Raw genomic sequence first — 25,213 nt, forward strand, 5'->3', positions numbered from 1 at the left:
TTTTCGACATGACAATTTAGTAATTACTTGTTTTGGCTTAAAACCACATTTTTTTAAAAATCGATCTGTCGACTGTCTGAACAAGCCAAAAACTATATGGTCTCCTGACTGATGCCTTGAATTTTAAGACAAAAATAAAAATTAGCCCCAAAAGGTGTTTTTTTACACCTAAAACCCCCTGGGGCTCAAACTCTAGAATTTTTCCACGGTCAAATATTACGTTTCTAGATGTATATCCATGTGGTCTTGCTTTTGGGTAATTTTCAACAAAATCTAATGATTGGAAAAGATTCTATAACCCAAAAAGATTCTATTTTAGGCCATTTTGACCCCCTTGTGACGCAACCAGAATTTTTATCAAAAATCCGAGAATGTTACATTTCCTCCCTTGGTTAGTTGTAACTTCATGCAAAATTTCAGAAAAATGTAACAAGTAGTTATTGAGAATTTTGGGAACGAATAGATAAACGGACAAGGGTAAATTCTAAGGTCCAAATCTGACTAAGTTGGTGGACCAACAAGCACTGAAATTAGTATAGGAAATAAGAGCAGATGATTTGATTTAGAGAAAGAATACAAAGAGGAGAATACGAAGGAATGAGAGAATGAGAAAAAAAAAAAGCAGGGAAACAGTACCGATTTGGTTGCGATTAATTAAACAAAAAAAATAACATTATTTGGATTGTTCAGACTACTGTTCTCATCTTGAGTGTTATTTTCACAACATTTTGATCGATGTAACCTCTGACCTTCTTCGGGTGCATCTTATCCAACTTGTTTTCCAAGTACTTTATTTATACTACTACTTGCAGACCCAAAGACCCATGGCATACTGGATAAAGTATTTGGTCAAATTCAGTTGTAAGTTATACTATTCAGGAGGTTGAAGGAAGTGGGGATGACACTCAAAATACAATTGGTGTATCTTGTTGAATTCAGGAATCTTTGTCGGACCACGGAATCTGAACAGAATTTTAAATGAAACCCTTTACCTAATCCATGGAGGTAGCATGCTCTCATTCTGTCAGCCGTGATTGGCTAGAAGTAAAAACAAATTGTATTGAGGATTGAATCTTCAACCGCCAGAACAGCTGAATTTTACCAAGTACTTTATCCACTACTCTACAAGCCTTTTTGGATAATTGTCTGCAAGGACCCGTGACATAGTGGATAAAATGCTTGGTAAAATTCAGTTGTAAGTTATATCAACCAAAATGTTGTGAAAATAAAACTCAAGATGAGAACAGTAATCCGAAGAATCCAAATGAACAAGCAATTCTCATGTAAAAAATTCATGAACAAAAATTAACAGTTCAATTAATCATTATACGGTTACAAACAATATAGCATAATAGAAATTAATTCAATTGCAAAATTCCTACAAAAGTTCTAAATTGGGGCCCTCATTACTTTAAGGTCATACCCAGAAATATTAAATAGTTTGGAAGACAATAAACAAGCAACAAAGAAGAAAACTGTTCAGTTATAAGACATCATTTAATGGAGAATGAAGATTATATCTGTTGCAGTATTTCTGATATAATGAAAACGGTATGATTAAAAAAAAAATTGGAAGGTTCTACTTATAAACTCTGGCAATAGGAACTAACCAATCAAATGGAGCCACATTGCTAGCAAACAATCAGAAACTGGAATCAATAAAACATACTGGATATTTTAGAATTCCCACACACAACGTTTTGTGTCCACATAAAAAGGAATCTTATTCTTCTACAGATTAGCTACTCATTGGAAACGTTTCTAAATTTAAACATGGCTTCCAATTCAAAAATCTCATAAAAACGTAAATAAACTATTCGAAAGTCTCCTTTTCTTTTCACTCGAACTGTAAAAACTAATTTTAAAGACTGATAATTAAGAAAAGGGAGATAATCATGACTTTATATTAAGTCACAATTATCTCCCTTTTCTAAACTGAATACTACTAATAGCGACTTTATAATATAACTAGCGGGGGGGGGGGGTAGTACCCAGCGTTGGCCGAGTTTTTAGAGGCGTGTGTGTTTGGGGGGGGGGGTTGTTAAAATGAAAACAAAGCGAAGTAATAAGCCTGTTTAAATATTATAAAAACAAATAATATTTAAACTATAAAAAAAAATTGTGAAAAAAAAAAAACAATTTAAAAAATGAACGTGATGCAATACGAACGGTCCGGCGGTGCCCGGGTGTTTGAAAAATCCCAAGAAAGTTTGAGGGGGGGGGGGTCTCGAACTCGAATCATTGAGGCGAAAACGCAAAAGAAAAAAAAAAAAAAGAAAGTGATGAATTAACTAAAAAGTGAAATAGGTCAAATATCAATTCCGCAGTTAAGGTTATTTTTGTTAAGTTTCAGTAGTCCTGCCTCACACTCAAATTCTAAATGATTTTTTTTGTTTCCTCGAATTCTAAATGAATTTAATTGTTTTAGTTTTAATTTAAGTGTAATGCAAGCGAAATCACGATATCGTTGCATTGTAATAATAAATAGTAAAGAAGGAATTCTTTGTGTAGAAGTAAATGTTGAGTTGAAAGTACTAATAAGTAAAGGTCATAGTCAGATTTCATGGTTAGAGTCGTTAAAACCGGAAGTAAAAAAATGTTAATCCCGCCTTACAATAACTAAATTTTTTCTATAATTGCGTCTTACAATAACTAAAAAAAAAAGCAAAAAGGAAACAATAATAATGATCGCGTTTTCTCGTTTTTTGTTTAATTTTTAAATTTTTTTATTTTATTATGGAAAAAAAACAGAAGGCATAAATCAGGAAAAAAAGGTAAAAAAATAAAAAAATAACCCTGTACAATTCCAAACCGGTGTTTCCTCGTACTGTTCCTTGTGAACGCATCCGCTGCGGTATAAATAGGGAGCAGGGAAAGGAGGAATCTAATAGAGAGAAAAGATGTTGCAACTTCCATTTAATCTAACTCTCACCGGAAAAAATATAGGAATGTACCAGTGTCGAGTAACTCTAGAGCTAATAGGCCTGTAGCACACCTCAGATAATGTGCTGCAGTTTGTACACATTACATTTGCATGTAATGTCCTGATTTTTAATCCTATTATGGTCAAACTCACACAGGAAAAAATGAGTTCATTTTATTTATATAGAGAAGAGAAGTTTCTTTGTTTTTGTTATACAAATTAACATTTTGGAAAAGGTGAAGGACAAAGGAATTTTTAGCTTATCATGCTAGTTAGAAGGAAATAGTAAATGCTGAATTAAAACGAAACCATTTTCCTTAACAGAGCATTACAGCTAGAATGATTAGAATGATCTGTCAACCAGGATACTATCGCTCACTTCAAATGACGCACCTAAAGTGCAAAGAGAAACTAATGCAATAGGGCAGAGTGCAAGGAGAAACTAATGCAATAGGGCAGAGTGCAAGGAGAAACTAATGCATATGTTTCTTAAGAATGCAAGTCAGAAAACAAAGAAAATATGTTGGAAATAAAGTAGGGAGGAATTGTGAATCTCAATGAGAATAAATTAAGCAACTTACTTAAGGGGTCTCACGATACTGACATCTTCATTTCTGCCATCACAAAAAGCCTGGATGAAAAAAATAAAGAAGTTATAATGATAGAAAACAGAGTTTGCAGAAAAGTTGTGAAACAATTTTGAAAAAAAAACTGGATCAAGACTTTATAGCTCAATATCTTTTTAGATCAAACTTTGTAACAACAAAAATTATTAAACCCAAATCATGTTGACAAACCATTTCTCATAAAATGATTGAAGTGAAGAGATATTGAGCCTTGTTAGTATTTAGATGGATCACTGTTTCAAGAATATCAACAGTTATAAGCACCCTAGCATATAAACAGGATGAGAGTATAACCAAAAACAGATTAACATCCTATCACGCGATTTTGCTTAAACTTGGTTTAAGCATTGGTACTATTACAATTTTTCTTACTTGCTATCATTAAAGTAATCTATAATTGTTCTCTGTCTCTCCTACAATCTAGTCCAGCATAATAATACAAAAAACAGCAATGACTATAGGAGTATATATAAAGACTACAAAATATATATTTAAATAAATGATGCTAGAACAGATGTGAACTAAATGTGTGCGCTAAAAAAAAAAAAAACAAGAAACTGAATATCAAAAAGAAACTAGCAGAGGAATAAATAATCTTTGTATATAATTTGTTTTGTATGCATATATTTTGGAAATAGTTTGTAAATGATAAACTCATACTGACTTGAATTTACAATTGCCTGAATTTAAAAGACTTATTTTTCTACTGTATTTTTCACATCATTTGCTTAGTGTGCTTATGCACTTATTGTACTGTGCTACTTTTTTTAAGTTAAATTGAATTTTTACAATATTTTTTGTTTATGAAATTGTTAGCTGAAAGTAAAGAATAGTTTATTTCTGTAATTGGATTTATTTGATTTGTTTTATGTCAGCATTTGATAATTAAGCAAATTTGTTGCATTTTAGTCATCTTTTTAGTCCTTTCATAATATTCTCCATAATTTAACCAACAATTTATCTATCTTATTAACCCTTATCCTTGAGTAGCTTTTCGCCTTGGTAAATGATAACTCATTTGTAAAAAAAATAAAAATAAAATAAAACCTCTCCTTGTGGAAAGCCACTTGAAAACAAGATTTATGATTGGAATTTAGGCATAATTAAAATTAAGTTTGTCAAAGGTCATTAAAATCTGGTTCACCAGATGCTTTTGTTAAAGAAAAAAAAATGACAGATTGTCAGAACCTTGAAAATACTTTGAAAAAAAAATCATTAAAATTGTATTTTGAAAGGTTCTGTATTTTTGAGATAAGGATTAATAATTTGTATTATTCAAGCTACTATTCACATTTTAGCCAACATAACATCTATCTTCAGGTGCATCTTTGCCAACTTGGGAATCTTGTAGTAAAATTCAGGAATTTAGATGCAATTTCAAACTGAAAGAATGTTCGCAGACAAAACATTATAAATATAAACAAAAATACAAATAATGTATTTTTTTTTAAATATTTGAAAATAAAAAGTATTTTGTAAACTGATTTAAAAAAAAAAAAAAAGATAATTGTTAGTGTATTTTTAATTCCACTAAGAAATAATTTGTGAATTTATTAAATAAAATTATAAACAAGCTAATTTTACCTCTTGCCTCCCCCATCCACCCCAACTTTGAAATATCTCAGACAAAATATAACCTTTTTGATGCTATTTTTTTTTAATACGATTTTGAAGTTAAATTCAATTTTTACAGTATCTTTTGTTTAATAAATTGTTAGATAAAAGTACAGATTAATCAAAAAACCCTCAGCCCTCCATATATTAAGAATGGCTTTCAAGATAATGTTAAGTTTTCAGCATGGTCTATAAACCGCACAAGTATTGTCCTTTTCAATAACCAAATTTTCCAACTTCTATTTGATACTTAACGCAATCTCGAGGATTTAGAAAAACAATCAAAACTATGGTAGAATAATTGCTGACAAACTAGAATTGTATATCAGCACATAGTTACAGTTTTCATTGTAAAACATATGTTTCACTAATCTAAAGTCAGTAATTAGCAGATTGCATCCACCCTTTACACAAGATGGCTATTTATTTGGGGAACTCCAAAAAATAAATAAGTAAAAAAAAGGTTCTTATTTAGAATCCAACCTAATTAAGAAATAAAGCTACAGAAAAATCTTTATGATGTACGTACCTGTCACCGAAACATAAATGTCATATTTAAAAAAAAAAAAACTATATAAATTTATCAAGCAGTTTTTTTTTCATAAAGAAAATCTATTTTAAGAAATTAAAAGAATTTGTTGGCATTATAGCATAAATCTAGATACTATGAATTATTGTTGAGTTAGCTCCCTTTGATTCTTGACATTTTTTTTTTCATTTTTCATAATGGTTTGCGAGACAATTACTTACTAATAAAATTTGATTTTCTTAGTTAAAAATAAAACTACCTGATCAAGTTACGTGATTTTGGGAATATGACATCTTCATTCCGTTGTGGGTATGTACCAGGTGGAACAATAAAAGTGTTGCCCTAAAGAAAACAACACTACAGCTTTATTTTAAAACTTTCATTGAAAAAATCAATTCAGGAAACTTGATTATGTAGTTAGAGCTGACATCTATTCAATGTAGTTGCCTTCAGTCTCAATCACCGCCTCGATATGGTCTAGAACTGGGAGGATGCTTTTTCCACAATACTCGGCGGATGGCAGCAATCAGGCTGGCTTTGGTGTTGTGGGAGGTCATGTTGGTGATGTTCTCGGTGCATCACCAAGCAAAGTAGTCCAGGTTGGGGGAGGAGAGAGGCCAGTGAGAGAAGGGTACAAAGTCATAGCACTACTGAAGCCAAGCCTGGGTCTCTTTGGATTTGTGGACCGGGGCCCGAGTCCTGCTGCCACCTGATTGCACCTGGGGATCACCACACTCTTCAGCACATACAGGTACACTTTGGTATCGGCTTTCAAGCCAATTTCAAAGATGTGAAGTGATATGATGTGGCCCTCACTTGAAACCACACCAAAGACTATAATCGTGGCTGAAAACTTTGTTTTCATCACCTCGGCCACATCCCTGTTATTCACAGCAATCCAGTGATGCATTTTGAGGGTACTGGCAATGGTCCTGTCGTCATATGTGGATTGGTAGAGAGCATGAGTTGTACAGCCGCACACATCCGATCTCGCTTGTATCACTTTTAGACATGATAGAAGGCTCCTATCACTTTTGAAATTTGTACACAACTGACCAACTAGTAGATCCATAGCCCGTGAGCCCCCGGAGGGGCATAGGCCGTCTACAACTTTGTAGATGCTTTTGTAGCGAGGAGTTCTTTTTACAGGGTGAGGGTGCTGGCCCCACGCCCAACCTTCCCAGAAGGTACATACAGTACCTAGCCTTCCCAAATGGTCACCCATCTGGTACTGGCCAGGCTCAATGTTGCTTAACTTCGGTGGTCTGGCGAGAACCGGTGTGTCAACGTGATTGTGCCGTACTTCAACTAGTAGATGGTCTACAACAAAAAAAGAAAACCCGGTTTTCATCAAATGGAAATGGAATCAGGTTATCTTTTTTTAGGGCGACAATTTTATCGTTCCACGATATACATCATAAAGATTGTATTTTCTACATTTTTTTGTTTTTTTTTAATTAGGTTCAAAGAAAAAAAAAAGAAAAAAAAAAAAAACAGTGTGAAAATCAAGCAAAAATTGAACCAATGAAGAGAAATGCGTTTTTTTCTTACAGTGTTCATTGCAACATGTGCACCTCTGCCCTGCGCAATGTCGGACAACATCTGCACAGCTAAACGGTTTCCATTGGTTCCAACCATCACTTTGCTGTTTCCGGTCATCTGAGCAACAGCAATCAGCAGTTCAGTCCTAAAACGACACAAGCAAAAACAAATTTTTTTTTTTAACAGATTGTCCGTAGATTTGAGATAATGTGACAAAAACTTAAATAAAAAAACGTGAAATAATTTATTAGCTTGATTCGATGGCAGCATAATATGTGTGCTCCCTTGCGTAACAACGAACACCAACCCCAATGTTGTGTGCCATGATTTTTTTCTTGTATCTTCTCTGTTGGCCATGTTATTGTTTCTCACATTGGCAGTAGCTGAAGGATGTGCAGTCGTTCGCAAGTATATAAAAAACAAAATTAAATTAAAAAAAAAAAAAAAACACAAATTCCAACACATTTTGCAAAAATCAGTTACAGTCTGGATGTGTGTGTGCGTGTGTGACACCATTGACTCAGAACACTAAGGTCCACATCTACATAGTGTGTCGAGGCATCTTTTCATCATTCTCCTGTGTCAGACTAGCAACTCATCAAGTGTTGCAAACCCAAAACTTTTTGTAAACTGTTCCTAATTACCGCAAAACTCATAACTACCCATAAACTAACTCTAAACATATTGACCTATATTAGATATCTTTTATCCCAAATCACTACCACACCTTGATTAACCATCCTTTCAGCTTCCTTTGAGTGCCTTGATGACAAACTTCCTCTCCATTGTTCTACTGATAAACTTATTTCCTCCTTTTTTTTCTTATATTTTTTTCCTCTTTTTTTAGTTCCTAACCCTTTGGAGGAGGCAATGCTGATACTATCACAGTACATCAACCTTATTTAAGCTATTAAATGCTGTATTTATTTTTGGTAAACGTTTATAAAAGGTGTATGTGCACGATGTCATGATTTATAGAAGTGAAACTTGGCCAGTGAGAAGGTTAACGATGTTGTATGGAAAGAAATGATATGAGAATGATCTGATGACTGTGTGTAAGTATTGAAGTCAAGCTTTAAACCATCCAAAATGTATTGAGAAAACTTGGACTAAATTTTGTAAGGAAGAGCCCTTGGGATTTCAGATATCTAATATAGAAAAGATATCTAATATAGAGAGGATATCTAATATAGAGAGGATATCTAATATAGAGAGGATATCTAATATAGAGAGGATATCTAATATAGAAAGAATATCTAATATAGAAAGAATATCTAATATGGAAAAGATATCTAATATGGAAAAGATATCTAATATGGAAAAGATATCTAATATAGAAAAGATATCTAATATAGAAAAGATATCTAATATAGAAAAGATATCTAATATAGAAAAGATATCTAATATAGAAAAGATATCACATATAGAAAAGATATCTGATATAGAAAAGATATCTGATATAGAAAAGATATTTGATATAGAAAAGATATCTGATATAGAAAAGATATCTGATATAGAATAGATATCTGATATAGAAAAGATATCTAATATAGAAAAGATATCTAATATAGAAAAGATATCTAATATAGAAAAGATATCTAATATAGAAAAGATATCTAATATAGAAAAGATATCTAATATAGAAAAGATATCTAATATAGAAAAGATATCTAATATAGAAAAGATATCTAATATAGAAAAGATATCTAATATAGAAAAGATATCTAATATAGAAAAGATATCTAATATAGAAAAGATATCTAATATAGAAAAGATATCTAATATAGAAAAGATATCTAATATAGAAAAGATATCTAATATAGAAAAGATATCTAATATAGAAAAGATATCTAATATAGAAAAGATACCTAATATAGAAAAGATACCTAATATAGAAAAGATATCTGATATAGAAAAGATATCTGATATAGAAAAGATATCTGATATAGAAAAGATATCTGATATAGAAAAGATATCTGATATAGAAAAGATATCTGATATAGAAAAGATATCTAATATAGAAAAGATATCTAATATAGAAAAGATATCTAATATAGAAAAGATATCTAATATAGAAAAGATATCTAATATAGAAAAGATATCTAATATAGAAAAGATATCTAATATAGAAAAGATATCTAATATAGAAAAGATATCTGATATAGAAAAGATATCTGATATAGAAAAGATATCTGATATAGAAAAGATATCTGATATAGAAAAGATATCTGATATAGAAAAGATATCTGATATAGAAAAGATATGATATAGAAAAGATATCTGATATAGAAAAGATATCTGATATAGAAAAGATATCAAATATAGAAAAGATATCAAATATAGAAAAGATATCAAATATAGAAAAGATATCTAATATAGAAAAGATATCTAATATAGAAAAGATATCTAATATAGAAAAGATATCTAATATAGAAAAGATATCTAATATAGAAAAGATATCTAATATAGAAAAGATATCAAATATAGAAAAGATATCAAATATAGAAAAGATATCAAATATAGAAAAGATATCTAATATAGAAAAGATATCTAATATAGAAAAGATATCTAATATAGAAAAGATATCTAATATAGAAAAGATATCTAATATAGAAAAGATATCTAATATAGAAAAGATATCTAATATAGAAAAGATATCTAATATAGAAAAGATATCTAATATAGAAAAGATATCTAATATAGAAAAGATATCTAATATAGAAAAGATATCTAATATAGAAAAGATATCTAATATAGAAAAGATATCTAATATATGAAAAATATCTAATATATAAAAGATATCTAATATATAAAAGATATCTGATATATAAAAGATATCTGATATATAAAAGATATCTAATATAGAAAAGATATCTAATATAGAAAAGATATCTAATATAGAATAGATATCTAATATAGAATAGATATCTAATATAGAAAAGATATCTAATATAGAAAAGATATCTAATCTAGAAAAGATATCTAATATAGAATAGATATCTAATATAGAAAAGATATCTAATATAGAATAGATATATAATATAGAAAAGATATCTAATATAGAATAGATATCTAATATATTAGATATCTATTCTATATTAGATATCTTTTCTATATTAGATATCTAATATAGAAAAGATATCTAATATAGAAAAGATATCTAATATAGAATAGATATCTAATATATAAAAGATATCTAATATAGAATAGATATCTAATATAGAATAGATATCTAATATAGAATAGATATCTAATATAGAATAGATATCTAATATAGAATAGATATCTAATATAGAATAGATATCTAATATAGAAAAGATATCTAATATAGAATAGATATCTAATATAGAATAGATATCTAATATAGAAAAGATATCTAATATAGAAAAGATATCTAATCTAGAAAAGATATCTAATATAGAATAGATATCTAATATAGAAAAGATATCTAATATAGAATAGATATATAATATAGAAAAGATATCTAATATAGAATAGATATCTAATATATTAGATATCTATTCTATATTAGATATCTTTTCTATATTAGATATCTAATATAGAAAAGATATCTAATATAGAAAAGATATCTAATATAGAATAGATATCTAATATATAAAAGATATCTAATATAGAATAGATATCTAATATAGAATAGATATCTAATATAGAATAGATATCTAATATAGAATAGATATCTAATATAGAATAGATATCTAATATAGAATAGATATCTAATATAGAATAGATATCTAATATAGAATAGATATCTAATATAGAAAACATATCTAATATAGAAAAGATATCTAATATAGAAAAGATATCTAATATAGAAAAGATATCTAATATAGAAAAGATATCTAATATAGAATAGATATCTAATATAGAATAGATATCTAATATAGAATAGATATCTAATATAGAATAGATATCTAATATAGAATAGATATCTAATATAGAAAAGATATCTAATATAGAATAGATATCTAATATATAAAAGACATCTGATATATAAAAGACATCTAATATAGAAAAGATATCTAATATAGAAAAGATATCTGATATAGAAAAGATATCTAATATAGAAAAGATATCTAATATAGAAAAGATATCTAATATAGAAAAGATATCTAATATAGAAAAGATATCTAATATAGAAAAGATATCTAATATAGAAAAGATATCTAATATAGAATAGATATCTAATATAGAATAGATATCTAATATAGAATAGATATCTAATATAGAATAGATATCTAATATAGAAAAGATATCTATTATAGAATAGATATCTAATATAGAATAGATATCTCATATAGAATAGATATCTAATATAGAATAGATATCTAATATAGAAAAGATATCTGATATATAAAAGATATCTAATATAGAATAGATATCTAATATAGAATAGATATCTAATATAGAAAGGATATCTAATATAGAATAGATATCTAATATATAAAAGATATCTAATATATAAAAGATATCTAATATAGAAAAGATATCTAATATAGAATAGATATCTAATATAGAATAGATATCTAATATAGAAAAGATTTCTAATATAGAAAAGATATCTAATATAGAATAGATATCTAATATAGAATAGATATCTAATATAGAATAGATATCTAATATAGAATAGATATCTAATATAGAAAGGATATCTAATATAGAATAGATATCTAATATAGAATAGATATCTAATATAGAATAGATATCTAATATAGAATAGATATCTAATATAGGATAGATATCTAATATAGAAAAGATATCTAATATATAAGAGATATCTAATATATAAAAGATATCTAATATATAAAAGATATCTAATAGATAAAAGATATCTAATATAGAATAGATATCTAATATAGAATAGATATTTAATATAGAATAGATATCTTATATAGAATAGATATCTTATATAGAATAGATATCTAATATAGAAAGGATATCTAAAATAGAAAGGATATCTAATATAGAATAGATATCTAATATAGAATAGATATCTAATATAGAATAGATATCTAATATAGAAATGATATCTTATATAGAAATGATATCTTATATAGAATAGATATCTAATATAGAAAAGATATCTAATATAGAAAAGATATCTAATATATAAAAGATATCTAATAGATAAAAGATATCTAATATAGAATAGATATCTAATATAGAATAGATATCTAATATAGAATAGATATCTAATATATAAAAGATATCTAATATAGAATAGATATCTAATATATAAAAGATATCTAATATATAAAAGATATCTAATATAGAATAGATATCTAATATAGAATAGATATCTAATATAGAATAGATATCTAATATAGAAAAGATATCTAATATAGAAAAGATATCTAATATAGAAAAGATATCTAATATAGAAAAGATACCTAATATAGAAAAGATACCTAATATAGAAAAGATATCTGATATAGAAAAGATATCTGATATAGAAAAGATATCTGATATAGAAAAGATATCTGATATAGAAAAGATATCTGATATAGAAAAGATATCTGATATAGAAAAGATATCTGATATAGAAAAGATATCTAATATAGAAAAGATATCTAATATAGAAAAGATATCTAATATAGAAAAGATATCTAATATAGAAAAGATATCTAATATAGAAAAGATATCTAATATAGAAAAGATATCTAATATAGAAAAGATATCTAATATAGAAAAGATATCTGATATAGAAAAGATATCTGATATAGAAAAGATATCTGATATAGAAAAGATATCTGATATAGAAAAGATATCTGATATAGAAAAGATATCTGATATAGAAAAGATATGATATAGAAAAGATATCTGATATAGAAAAGATATCTGATATAGAAAAGATATCAAATATAGAAAAGATATCAAATATAGAAAAGATATCAAATATAGAAAAGATATCTAATATAGAAAAGATATCTAATATAGAAAAGATATCTAATATAGAAAAGATATCTAATATAGAAAAGATATCTAATATAGAAAAGATATCTAATATAGAAAAGATATCAAATATAGAAAAGATATCAAATATAGAAAAGATATCAAATATAGAAAAGATATCTAATATAGAAAAGATATCTAATATAGAAAAGATATCTAATATAGAAAAGATATCTAATATAGAAAAGATATCTAATATAGAAAAGATATCTAATATAGAAAAGATATCTAATATAGAAAAGATATCTAATATAGAAAAGATATCTAATATAGAAAAGATATCTAATATAGAAAAGATATCTAATATAGAAAAGATATCTAATATAGAAAAGATATCTAATATAGAAAAGATATCTAATATATGAAAAATATCTAATATATAAAAGATATCTAATATATAAAAGATATCTGATATATAAAAGATATCTGATATATAAAAGATATCTAATATAGAAAAGATATCTAATATAGAAAAGATATCTAATATAGAATAGATATCTAATATAGAATAGATATCTAATATAGAAAAGATATCTAATATAGAAAAGATATCTAATCTAGAAAAGATATCTAATATAGAATAGATATCTAATATAGAAAAGATATCTAATATAGAATAGATATATAATATAGAAAAGATATCTAATATAGAATAGATATCTAATATATTAGATATCTATTCTATATTAGATATCTTTTCTATATTAGATATCTAATATAGAAAAGATATCTAATATAGAAAAGATATCTAATATAGAATAGATATCTAATATATAAAAGATATCTAATATAGAATAGATATCTAATATAGAATAGATATCTAATATAGAATAGATATCTAATATAGAATAGATATCTAATATAGAATAGATATCTAATATAGAATAGATATCTAATATAGAATAGATATCTAATATAGAAAACATATCTAATATAGAAAAGATATCTAATATAGAAAAGATATCTAATATAGAAAAGATATCTAATATAGAAAAGATATCTAATATAGAATAGATATCTAATATAGAATAGATATCTAATATAGAATAGATATCTAATATAGAATAGATATCTAATATAGAATAGATATCTAATATAGAAAAGATATCTAATATAGAATAGATATCTAATATATAAAAGACATCTGATATATAAAAGACATCTAATATAGAAAAGATATCTAATATAGAAAAGATATCTGATATAGAAAAGATATCTAATATAGAAAAGATATCTAATATAGAAAAGATATCTAATATAGAAAAGATATCTAATATAGAAAAGATATCTAATATAGAAAAGATATCTAATATAGAAAAGATATCTAATATAGAAAAGATATCTAATATAGAATAGATATCTAATATAGAATAGATATCTAATATAGAATAGATATCTAATATAGAATAGATATCTAATATAGAAAAGATATCTATTATAGAATAGATATCTAATATAGAATAGATATCTCATATAGAATAGATATCTAATATAGAATAGATATCTAATATAGAAAAGATATCTGATATATAAAAGATATCTAATATAGAATAGATATCTAATATAGAATAGATATCTAATATAGAAAGGATATCTAATATAGAATAGATATCTAATATATAAAAGATATCTAATATATAAAAGATATCTAATATAGAAAAGATATCTAATATAGAATAGATATCTAATATAGAATAGATATCTAATATAGAAAAGATTTCTAATATAGAAAAGATATCTAATATAGAATAGATATCTAATATAGAATAGATATCTAATATAGAATAGATATCTAATATAGAATAGATATCTAATATAGAAAGGATATCTAATATAGAATAGATATCTAATATAGAATAGATATCTAATATAGAATAGATATCTAATATAGAATAGATATCTAATATAGGATAGATATCTAATATAGAAAAGATATCTAATATATAAGAGATATCTAATATATAAAAGATATCTAATATATAAAAGATATCTAATAGATAAAAGATATCTAATAGATAAAAGATATCTAATATAGAATAGATATCTAATATAGAATAGATATTTAATATAGAATAGATATCTTATATAGAATAGATATCTTATATAGAATAGATATCTAATATAGAAAGGATATCTAAAATAGAAAGGATATCTAATATAGAATAGATATCTAATATAGAATAGATATCTAATATAGAATAGATATCTAATATAGAAATGATATCTTATATAGAAATGATATCTTATATAGAATAGATATCTAATATAGAAAAGATATCTAATATAGAAAAGATATCTAATATATAAAAGATATCTAATAGATAAAAGATATCTAATATAGAATAGATATCTAATATAGAATAGATATCTAATATAGAATAGATATCTAATATATAAAAGATATCTAATATAGAATAGATATCTAATATATAAAAGATATCTAATATATAAAAGATATCTAATATAGAATAGATATCTAATATAGAATAGATATCTAATATAGAATAGATATCTAATATAGAATAGATATCTAATATAGAATAGATATCTAATATAGAATATATATCTAATATATAAAAGATATCTAATATAGAATAGATATCTAATATAGAAAAGATATCTGATATAGAAAAGATATCTGATATAGAAAAGATATCTAATATAGAAAAGATATCACATATAGAAAAGATATCACATATAGAAAAGATATCAAATATAGAAAAGATATCAAATATAGAAAAGATATCAAATATAGAAAAGATATCAAATATAGAAAAGATATCAAATATAGAAAAGATATCTAATATAGAAAAGATATCTAATATAGAAAAGATATCTAATATAGAAAAGATATCTAATATAGAAAAGATATCTAATATAGAAAAGATATCTAATATAGAAAAGATATCTAATATAGAAAAGACATCTAATATAGAAAAGATATCTAATATAGAAAAGATATCTAATATAGAAAGGATATCTAATATAGAAAAGATATCTAATATAGAAAAGATATCTAATATAGAAAAGATATCTAATATAGAAAAGATATCTAATATAGAAAAGATATCTAATATAGAAAAGATATCTAATATAGAAAAGATATCTAATATAGAAAAGATATCTAATATAGAAAAGATATCTAGTATAGAAAAGATATCTAATATAGAATAGATATCTAATATAGAAAAGATATCTAATATAGAAAAGATATATAATATAGAATAGATATCTAATATAGAATAGATATCTAATATAGAATAGATATCTAATATAGAATAGATATCTAATATAGAAAAGATATCTAATATAGAATAGATATCTAATATATAAAAGACATCTGATATATAAAAGACATCTAATATAGAAAAGATATCTAATATAGAAAAGACATCTAATATAGAAAAGATATCTAATATAGAAAAGATATCTGATATAGAAAAGATATCGAATATAGAAAAGATATCTAATATAGAAAAGATATCTAATATAGAAAAGATATCTAATATAGAAAAGATATCTAATATAGAAAAGATATCTAATATAGAATAGATATCTAATATAGAATAGATATCTAATATAGAATAGATATCTAATATAGAATAGATATCTAATATAGAATAGATATCTAATATAGAATAGATATCTAATATAGAATAGATATCTAATATAGAATAGATATCTAATATAGAATAGATATCTAATATAGAATAGATATCTAATATAGAATAGATATCTAATATAGAATAGATATCTAATATAGAATAGATATCTAATATAGAATAGATATCTAATATAGAATAGATATCTAATATAGAATAGATATCTAATATAGAATAGATATCTAATATAGAAAAGATATCTAATATAGAAAAGATATCTAATATAGAAAAGATATCTAATATAGAAAAGATATCTAATATAGAGAAGATATCTAATATAGAAAGGATATCTAATATAGAAAAGATATCTAATATAGAATATATATCTAATATAGAATAGATATCTAATATAGACAAGATATCTAATATAGAAAAGATATCTAATATAGAAAAGATATCTAATATAGAATAGATATCTTATATAGAATAGATATCTAATATAGAATAGATATCTAATATGGAATAGATATCTAATATAGAAATGATATCTAATATAGAAAAGATATCTAATATAGAAAAGATATCTAATATAGAAAAGATATCTAATATAGAAAAGATATCTAATATAGAAAAGATATCTAATATAGAATAGATATCTAATATAGAATAGATATCTAATATAGAATAGATATCTAATATAGAATAGATATCTAATATAGAAAGGATATCTAATATAGAAAGGATATCTAATATAGAATAGATATCTAATATAGAATAGATATCTAATATAGAAAAGATATCTAATATATAAAAGATATCTAATATATAAAAGATATCTAATAGATAAAAGATATCTAATATAGAATAGATATCTAATATAGAATAGATATCTAATATAGAATAGATATCTTATATAGAATAGATATCTAATATAGAAAGGATATCTAATATAGAAAGGATATCTAATATAGAATAGATATCTAATATAGAATAGATATCTAATATAGAAAAGATATCTTATATAGAAAAGATATCTTATATAGAATAGATATCTAATATAGAAAAGATATCTAATATAGAAAAGATATCTAATATATAAAAGATATCTAATATATAAAAGATATCTAATATAGAATAGATATCTAATATAGAATAGATATCTAATATAGAATAGATATCTAATATATAAAAGATATCTAATATAGAATAGATATCTAATATATAAAAGATATCTAATATAGAATAGATATCTTATATATAAAAGATATCTAATATAGAATAGATATCTAATATAGAATAGATATCTAATATAGAATAGATATCTAATATAGAATAGATATCTAATATAGAATAGATATCTAATATAGAATATATATCTAATATAGAATATATATCTAATATAGAATAGATATCTAATATAGAAAAGATATCTAATATAGAAAAGATATCTAATATAGAAAAGATATCTGATATAGAAAAGATATCTAATATAGAAAAGATATCTGATATAGAAAAGATATCTGATATAGAAAAGATATCTGATATAGAAAAGATATCTGATATAGAAAAGATATCTGATATAGAAAAGATATCTAATATAGAAAAGATATCTAATATATAAAAGATATCTGATATATAAAAGATATCTGATATAGAAAAGATATCTAATATAGAAAAGATATCTAATATAGAAAAGATACCTAATATAGAAAAGATATCTAATATAGAAAAGATATCTAATATAGAAAAGATATCTAATATAGAAAAGATATCTAATATAGAAAAGATATCTAATATATAAAAGGTTATATGCATGTATGTCTCGATACTTTCAAACTTTATCTCCTCTGAAACTAAAAGTTGCAGAGCAGCACTAGGGGCTTCAAATGATTGCATTTTTTACAGACCGTTCTTTCATGGATCTTTAGCCATTAAAAATAATTTTTAAGGGATTAAAAATAATTTTTAGAGGATTAAAAATAATTTTTAAGGGATTAAAAATGGGTCAAAATTGAAAAAATTGTTAAACATTTTGCACATTCATCTTAGTTTATTTTTAATCGGTTCATATGTGTGTCACGTTGGTATAGTGGTAACGTAACTAGCTTTGAATGCTACGGTTCCGGTTTCGATTCTTACTGATGGTATCCAAATACTTTTTTTTTTTTTTACTTTTGAAATCACAAATCTATAATAATATATACAAAATCTGGACAAATTAAAATATCATATTTAAACGTATTTTATGCCCAGGTAGAGCCGGGCATCTCACCCCTCCCCCTAGTATATCACAAGAGACAAAAATAAAATACTATTGCTTTGGCTAAAAGTACTAATAATAATCATAAAGACTTATAAGCTCCAAAACTGTTGGGTAGAATTTACTAAATGTGGCATAAAGAACCTTTGAGATGTTGGATGTAATCGAATTTAGATGATTAATTGTAATGTTTAAGTAAAATCCTAACTCTATAAAGAGATGTCATAGAGCATAGCATGGAGAGTTTTTCCATTGACAGAAACAACCTGGTGCAAAAGTTTTTACAAATTTTAAATTTCATCTTGAAAATGAAAAATATTTCTAAAAATATTTTTTTATAATAATAGCAACCTTTGTTCTTTATAACTTGATTCCATCTTTCAACAAGCTTATAAATGCCTCACTTGTAAAAATATTTTCGGTTTTAATGTGAAATATGAATCTAACTTATGTTTAATCTTCTTTCGTGATGTTAACCTAAGGCCATGTAATCCTAAAAATAAGTGATAATCTGAGGGAGCTAGTTCAGGAGAATAAGAAGGATGTGACAAGATTTCACAAGCAAATATTCCTAAGAAATCTTTAGTGAGTAGTGTTGTGTGAAGACGAGCATTATCATTATGGAAGATGACTCCCTTTCTGTTGAGTAAAAAAGGTTAGGGTTTTCGGGTCAAAATGAGTGAGAATATTGCAGAAAAATATGAATGATGCCTTAATAATCTGAAAGAAAAAGATACAAATTCATTATGGTGATATGTTCAAGTAATAATATATGTTTAAATAATAACAATATACAGTAGCATCCAAAAGTTAAGAAACGGTCAATCATTTTTTTTGAATGACTTCTAATTTTATCTATGAAAATGGAAAAACAATTTTTTGGTGAATTTTCCAATGTTTAATAATGATAGTTAAATAAAAAATAATTTTTTGATTTTGAATACATATTAGTTTTTTACATATAAATAAACTTAATTAAATTACAGGTGTCCAAAAGTTTAGGAACAAAGAAAATTAATACAAACTTTAGCAATTTTAATAACAACTTAACAAAATGTTGACTCCGAATATTTGAAAAAAGCTATCTATACAAGAAAAACAGCTTATTTGTGACCATTATGATGAAAAAAAAAGTCCATAGGGGAGATTGCTAAAATACTGAAAAGGTTTAAAAGCGTTGTTTTTCGGGTTATTGAAAATAAAAAAAAAAGGTTTACCATTGACTGAAAAGAAAAAAAAAAAAAAAATCGGGCCGACCCCAAATAACAACTAAGAGGGAGAATAGAAAAATCACTCGATCATCTCGTTCTGATCGCTTAAAAACTGCGGCTTCGATATCCCGGGATTTTACATCCAAAACTGAACAAAAAAAACTCCGACAAACGATCTCACGAAGATTAAACGACGTTGGATTATTTACAGTCCATGCTCAAAGCCTTTAATTTCTATTAAAATAGAAAGGCCAAATTGTTATTCGCCAAAAAACATTTGTTTGGAGAAAAAAAAAAATGGGTTCATTTTAGTGATGAATCTAAATTCAATCTTTTCAGATCAGACAAAAGACCACATGTCAGAAGTAGAAAAAGGAGAAAGTGCGTTAAAAGTGCAGTAAAATTTGGAGAGGGCAGTATAATGGTATGGGGAATGATATCTTCAAAAGGAACTGACCCTTGTCAGGATTCTTGGAAAAAGTTTATGCCCAAATGTACAGAGAATTGATTAGAGAACATGTGGTTCCTAATCTTTCTGATTCTGATATCCTTATGCAAGACAATGCACCGTGACATAAAGCAAAAATAGTTCTTAGAAGAGCTAATTAGATCCAATATTTGCGTTATGGATTGGCCAGCTCAGAGTCCCGACCTGAATTGAATTGAAAATGTTTGGAAAATTACTGGTGATAAGATCACAGAAAAAAATGCTAAAAAATCTTGATGATTTATGGGAATGTATAAAAAAATCCTGGAATAATATCTCACCTACAACATGTGAACGATTGTTTCTGTCTTGCAGGAAAAAATGCCATAGTGTGATTGAAAACAAGGGGCTTTTCACTGAATACTAAAAGGATTTTATTTTTGCATTAATAATTTACCCCGTTCCTTAACTTTTGGACGCCTGTAATTTAATTAAATTTATTTATATCTAAAAAACTAATATGTATTAAAAATAAAAAAAACTTATTTAAAAACCATTATTAAACATTGGAAAATTCACAAAAAATGTTTTTTTCCTTCTTCATAGATAAAGTTAGAAGTCATTCAAAATTAATGATTGACCGTTCGTTAACTTTGGGACGCTATTGTATGTTTAAGCAATAACAATATCTATTTAAGAAATAACAATAAATGTTTAAGTAATAGAAATATGCATAAAATAAATTACACTTGTTTAAAATGCCTCATCCACAAACCAGCAAACATTTTTTGATAAAAAAACATTTTGACTGAAAGTAATTGAAAAAATAATTTTGTAGCAAATAAAAAAAATCAGAAAAGTACAGATGAAATGCAACTTGGTTTTACATTGAGACAAAATAATACTGGTGCTATATTTATCCTGGGGCAAATTCAAGAGAAATATCTTGGTAAGAAGAAGAACCTGTCTTTTACTTTTGTAGATCTGGAGAAAGTTTTTGACAGTTCCAAGAGATGCTGTATGGTGGGGTTTGCACAAACTAGGTGCAAATGAGAGGTTGGTGAAGATTGCTTAAGCCGTGTACTACAATGCTCAAAATCGTGTTAGAATTGACAGTACATTTTTAGTGAAAACTTTAATGGCGGAAATCAAAGACATTGCTTTTCATTTGATAATGGAGAGGGATGAGAATCCAGTTGTGGAGAAAGAATATCCGAATAACAAAGCTATTGAGGTTATCGAGAAGTTTTATTTAAGGAAAACATAGAAGGAAGTAATAAAAATGGATCTGAGGGAAAGAGGAATAAATAAAGGCCTGGCCAGAAATAGGTTGCTTTGGAAGTCAATTTCTTCAAGCTGTCCACCTGCATACACAAATACTGATTAAAAACTCGAATTACTATCGCATTTGTTGTTAGTAGATGTAGAACAGTTGAGGTAGCAAGTTCAGTAGTCAGAGGCATGCCAAGGTAAACAAGGGAAGAAGTGATAAAGGACCTGTGGCTTAGTGGATAAAGTACTTGGTAAAATTCAGTTATAAATAACACCTTTCTGAAGGTTGAAAGTTCAATCCTCAGTGCAAGCAACACTCAAAAATACAATTACGAATTACTTAAAACTTCTACTCAGTCATGGCTGATGGAACGAGAGCATGCTACCCTCATGGATTAAATAAAAGGTTCCATTTGAAATTCAGTGCAGATTCCCAAGTTTGACAGAAGAGTTTGACAAGATATACCTGAAGAAGGTCAGAGGTTACACCGACTGAAATATTGTGAAAATAACACTCAAGATGAGAAGAGGAGTCTGAAGAATCCAAATAATATGAATTATCAATTCTCATCTTAAAAATTCAAAAGCCAGCATATAAATCAGACATTAAACTGAAGATGAAGTCATAAACTTCTATTGCAAAGATATGAAGAAAAAAAAATCATCTACCCTACCCCATCTATACAATCACATTCCTTTGCTATAGCAACCACCATTTAAATCTGCACAAATATGACGATGCTGATTTGTTACAAAATCTGATTGATTGCAAATCTTCACATATTTAACAAGTTGAGCAATTTTTAATCTAAAAAATTAGTAAAACATCTAAATAACTGTAACAAAATTTTTATCAACCAGAAAAATGAATGGTTTTTGTCCAGAATTCCCTCGTATCAAAAAAATAAAAATAAAGAAAAATCTGCATGATGTATGTACATGTAACAAAACAAAAATATATTCCAAAAATCACATAAATTGATCAGGTAGTTTCATTTTCATAAAGAAATTTGTTATTAAGCAATTAATGGGAATTCGTAGGCATTACCATGTAAATCTCACAAGTTCTAAATTATGCTGAGTTATTTCCCTTTGTTTTATTTTTTTTTAGATTATTTTCAAAATGGTGGATAAGACAGCCATTCTCCAGTTATTAATAAAATTTGATTTTCTTCTTTAAAAATAAAACTACTGGATTAATGTATATGATTTTTGGAATATGATATTTTCTTTACGTCACAGATACATCATACATTTTTCTTTTTTTTTGTTTTTTAATATAGAGAAATTCTGGTTAAGTACCGAATGAACAGATAATGTTGTTGATGATTTGTGTGACGTGAAAAAATTTTTAGTATTATTACTCAACTGCATAAGTTTTAATCAGATGAAATCAACTAGTGTGCACGTTTTGTTTTTCCAAATTAAAATTATCAATAATTTTTTTTTTATTTCAGTTTTGTAAACGTTTATTTCAAAGTACCTCAAATGATGGACGAGCTGTTCTTTGAAAGTCAAGTTTTTACAATCAGACAAAAGTTTCAGCAATTTCTCTTCAGAGTTTTCGTCCCAATGTAACTTTTGTGAACAATTCTTCATAACAGTCGGCACCGCAGACACATCTGTCTCTTCGGAATGGGCAGATAATTTGAATACCTACAATTTAAACGATGCAATTCAATTAATATAAGTACAAAGATAATTAATAAAATAATTAATTTTTTAGATAAGGATTGATAATTTGGATTTTTCAGACTATTGTTCTCATCTTGAGTGTTATTCATACATTTCGGCTGATGTAACCCCCAACCTTCTTTAGGTGTATCTTGTTGAATTCTTCCCTGACATGCAGAAATTCAAGTGTAATGTGAACAGACATCTCCCTGCCAAACTCCATAAATAGTATCCCTCCAAATCTGGTCCTAAATAGTAGCCCCTCACAAGTAAGTGGCCCCATGCCTTGTTTGGGACGCAACGTCAATAAAAAAAAAATAACTTGGGAATCTGTAGTACATAGTTATGGTGGAAGGAACACGATCATGCTATCCCCATGTGTTTCGTTTAAAATATCCCCCCCCCCAACCCATTAGATAAGATACACCTGAAGAAGGCTGGATATTATATCAACCAAAACATTGTGAGAGAGTAACAATAAAGATAAAACAATAGTCTAAATAATCCCAATATTACAATACATAGATTATATTAATATTGAAATCTGATTTTAAAAATTCACAAAAAAAAAAAAAAAAAAAATGAAAACTCAAAATCTATTAACATCTGTGCAAAAAATGAAGACATTAGGATCTTGAACTGAAAGCTATGTTTAATTTTAGAAGAGTAGCTATTCTGTATAAGTCCTGGAGATGAAGAGTTTTTGATGGGTAGCTGTTCTATATAAGCTTTGGACTTTATAATTTTGCAGCTAAAGAGCTATCTTGTGTTGATATGAAAAAATTATGCTAAAAGATTCAATATTTTTATGGAGCAATTCTGGTTTTTGATTGGTTGCTAGCAGAATCTGGCTCCATTTGATTAGTCAGTTCCTATCAGCAGTGTCTATAAATAGAACCTTCCAACTTTCAGGGATCATACCCTCTTAACATATCAAAAATATTGCAACATAGGATTTGCAAGAACAAATTGGAAACAATCAAAAAATTTTCTTTGATTTTTCTGAAGTTGTGACTGAAAATGAATCCGATTCTAACGATTTGGGGGAAGAGTACATCCTCACTATTTATATAAACAACTAAGCTGATACTGAAGTCTGTACTTTGAAAAAACAATTAAAAGAATGGTGTTTGTCCAGAATTATCCCTATATTAAAAAATAGAAAAAAATAAAGAAAAATCTCTATGATGGAAAGAAAACATCATATTCCAAAGATCACGTAAATTGATCAAGTAGCTTTATTTTTACACAAGAAAATCAAATTTTATCGCTAACCAAGAAGCAACTATCTAGCGATGTCATTTGGAAAACAGGTTAAAGAAAAAAGGGAAAGAACTCTAAATAATTGTGACATGCAAGATTTTAGGAAGCCATTTTTTTTTTTACAAGGTGGTCACCACTTATCAAGGCCCAGAAGCCACTCGGGGATAAGGATTATTGTGTGTACAGTACGTTAGTGTTGAGATTTGATAAAGTGTCTTACTTAAGGGGGCGGTTCATCAGGAATTTGTTTATGTTGGACTTGAAGACATCCAGGTTTTAGTCAGGTGGGAAACAGGCAGA

General features: G+C 26.1%; 1 protein-coding gene across 3 annotated transcripts in view; it reads right to left on the reverse strand.

Annotated features, from left to right (window-relative positions):
* The window catches only part of LOC145277525 (cytoplasmic tRNA 2-thiolation protein 2-like), a 179,222-nt gene that overhangs the window by 31,130 nt on the left and 122,879 nt on the right, over positions 1 to 25,213 (reverse strand). For all 3 annotated transcript variants that reach the window (XM_080128966.1, XM_080128968.1, XM_080128967.1), the window contains exons 6-8: positions 23,460 to 23,632; positions 7,244 to 7,379; positions 3,505 to 3,554 (exon numbers count right to left, since the gene is read on the reverse strand). In XM_080128966.1, coding sequence (XP_079985092.1) covers positions 3,505 to 3,554; positions 7,244 to 7,379; positions 23,460 to 23,632 — 359 coding nt within the window. The remainder of the gene's footprint in view (positions 1 to 3,504; positions 3,555 to 7,243; positions 7,380 to 23,459; positions 23,633 to 25,213) is intronic.

The sequence above is a fragment of the Euprymna scolopes genome, chromosome 6 (genome assembly GCF_053919585.1).
Source record: "Euprymna scolopes isolate OS-2025 chromosome 6, ASM5391958v1, whole genome shotgun sequence".
Taxonomy (NCBI): Eukaryota; Metazoa; Mollusca; class Cephalopoda; order Sepiida; family Sepiolidae; genus Euprymna; species Euprymna scolopes.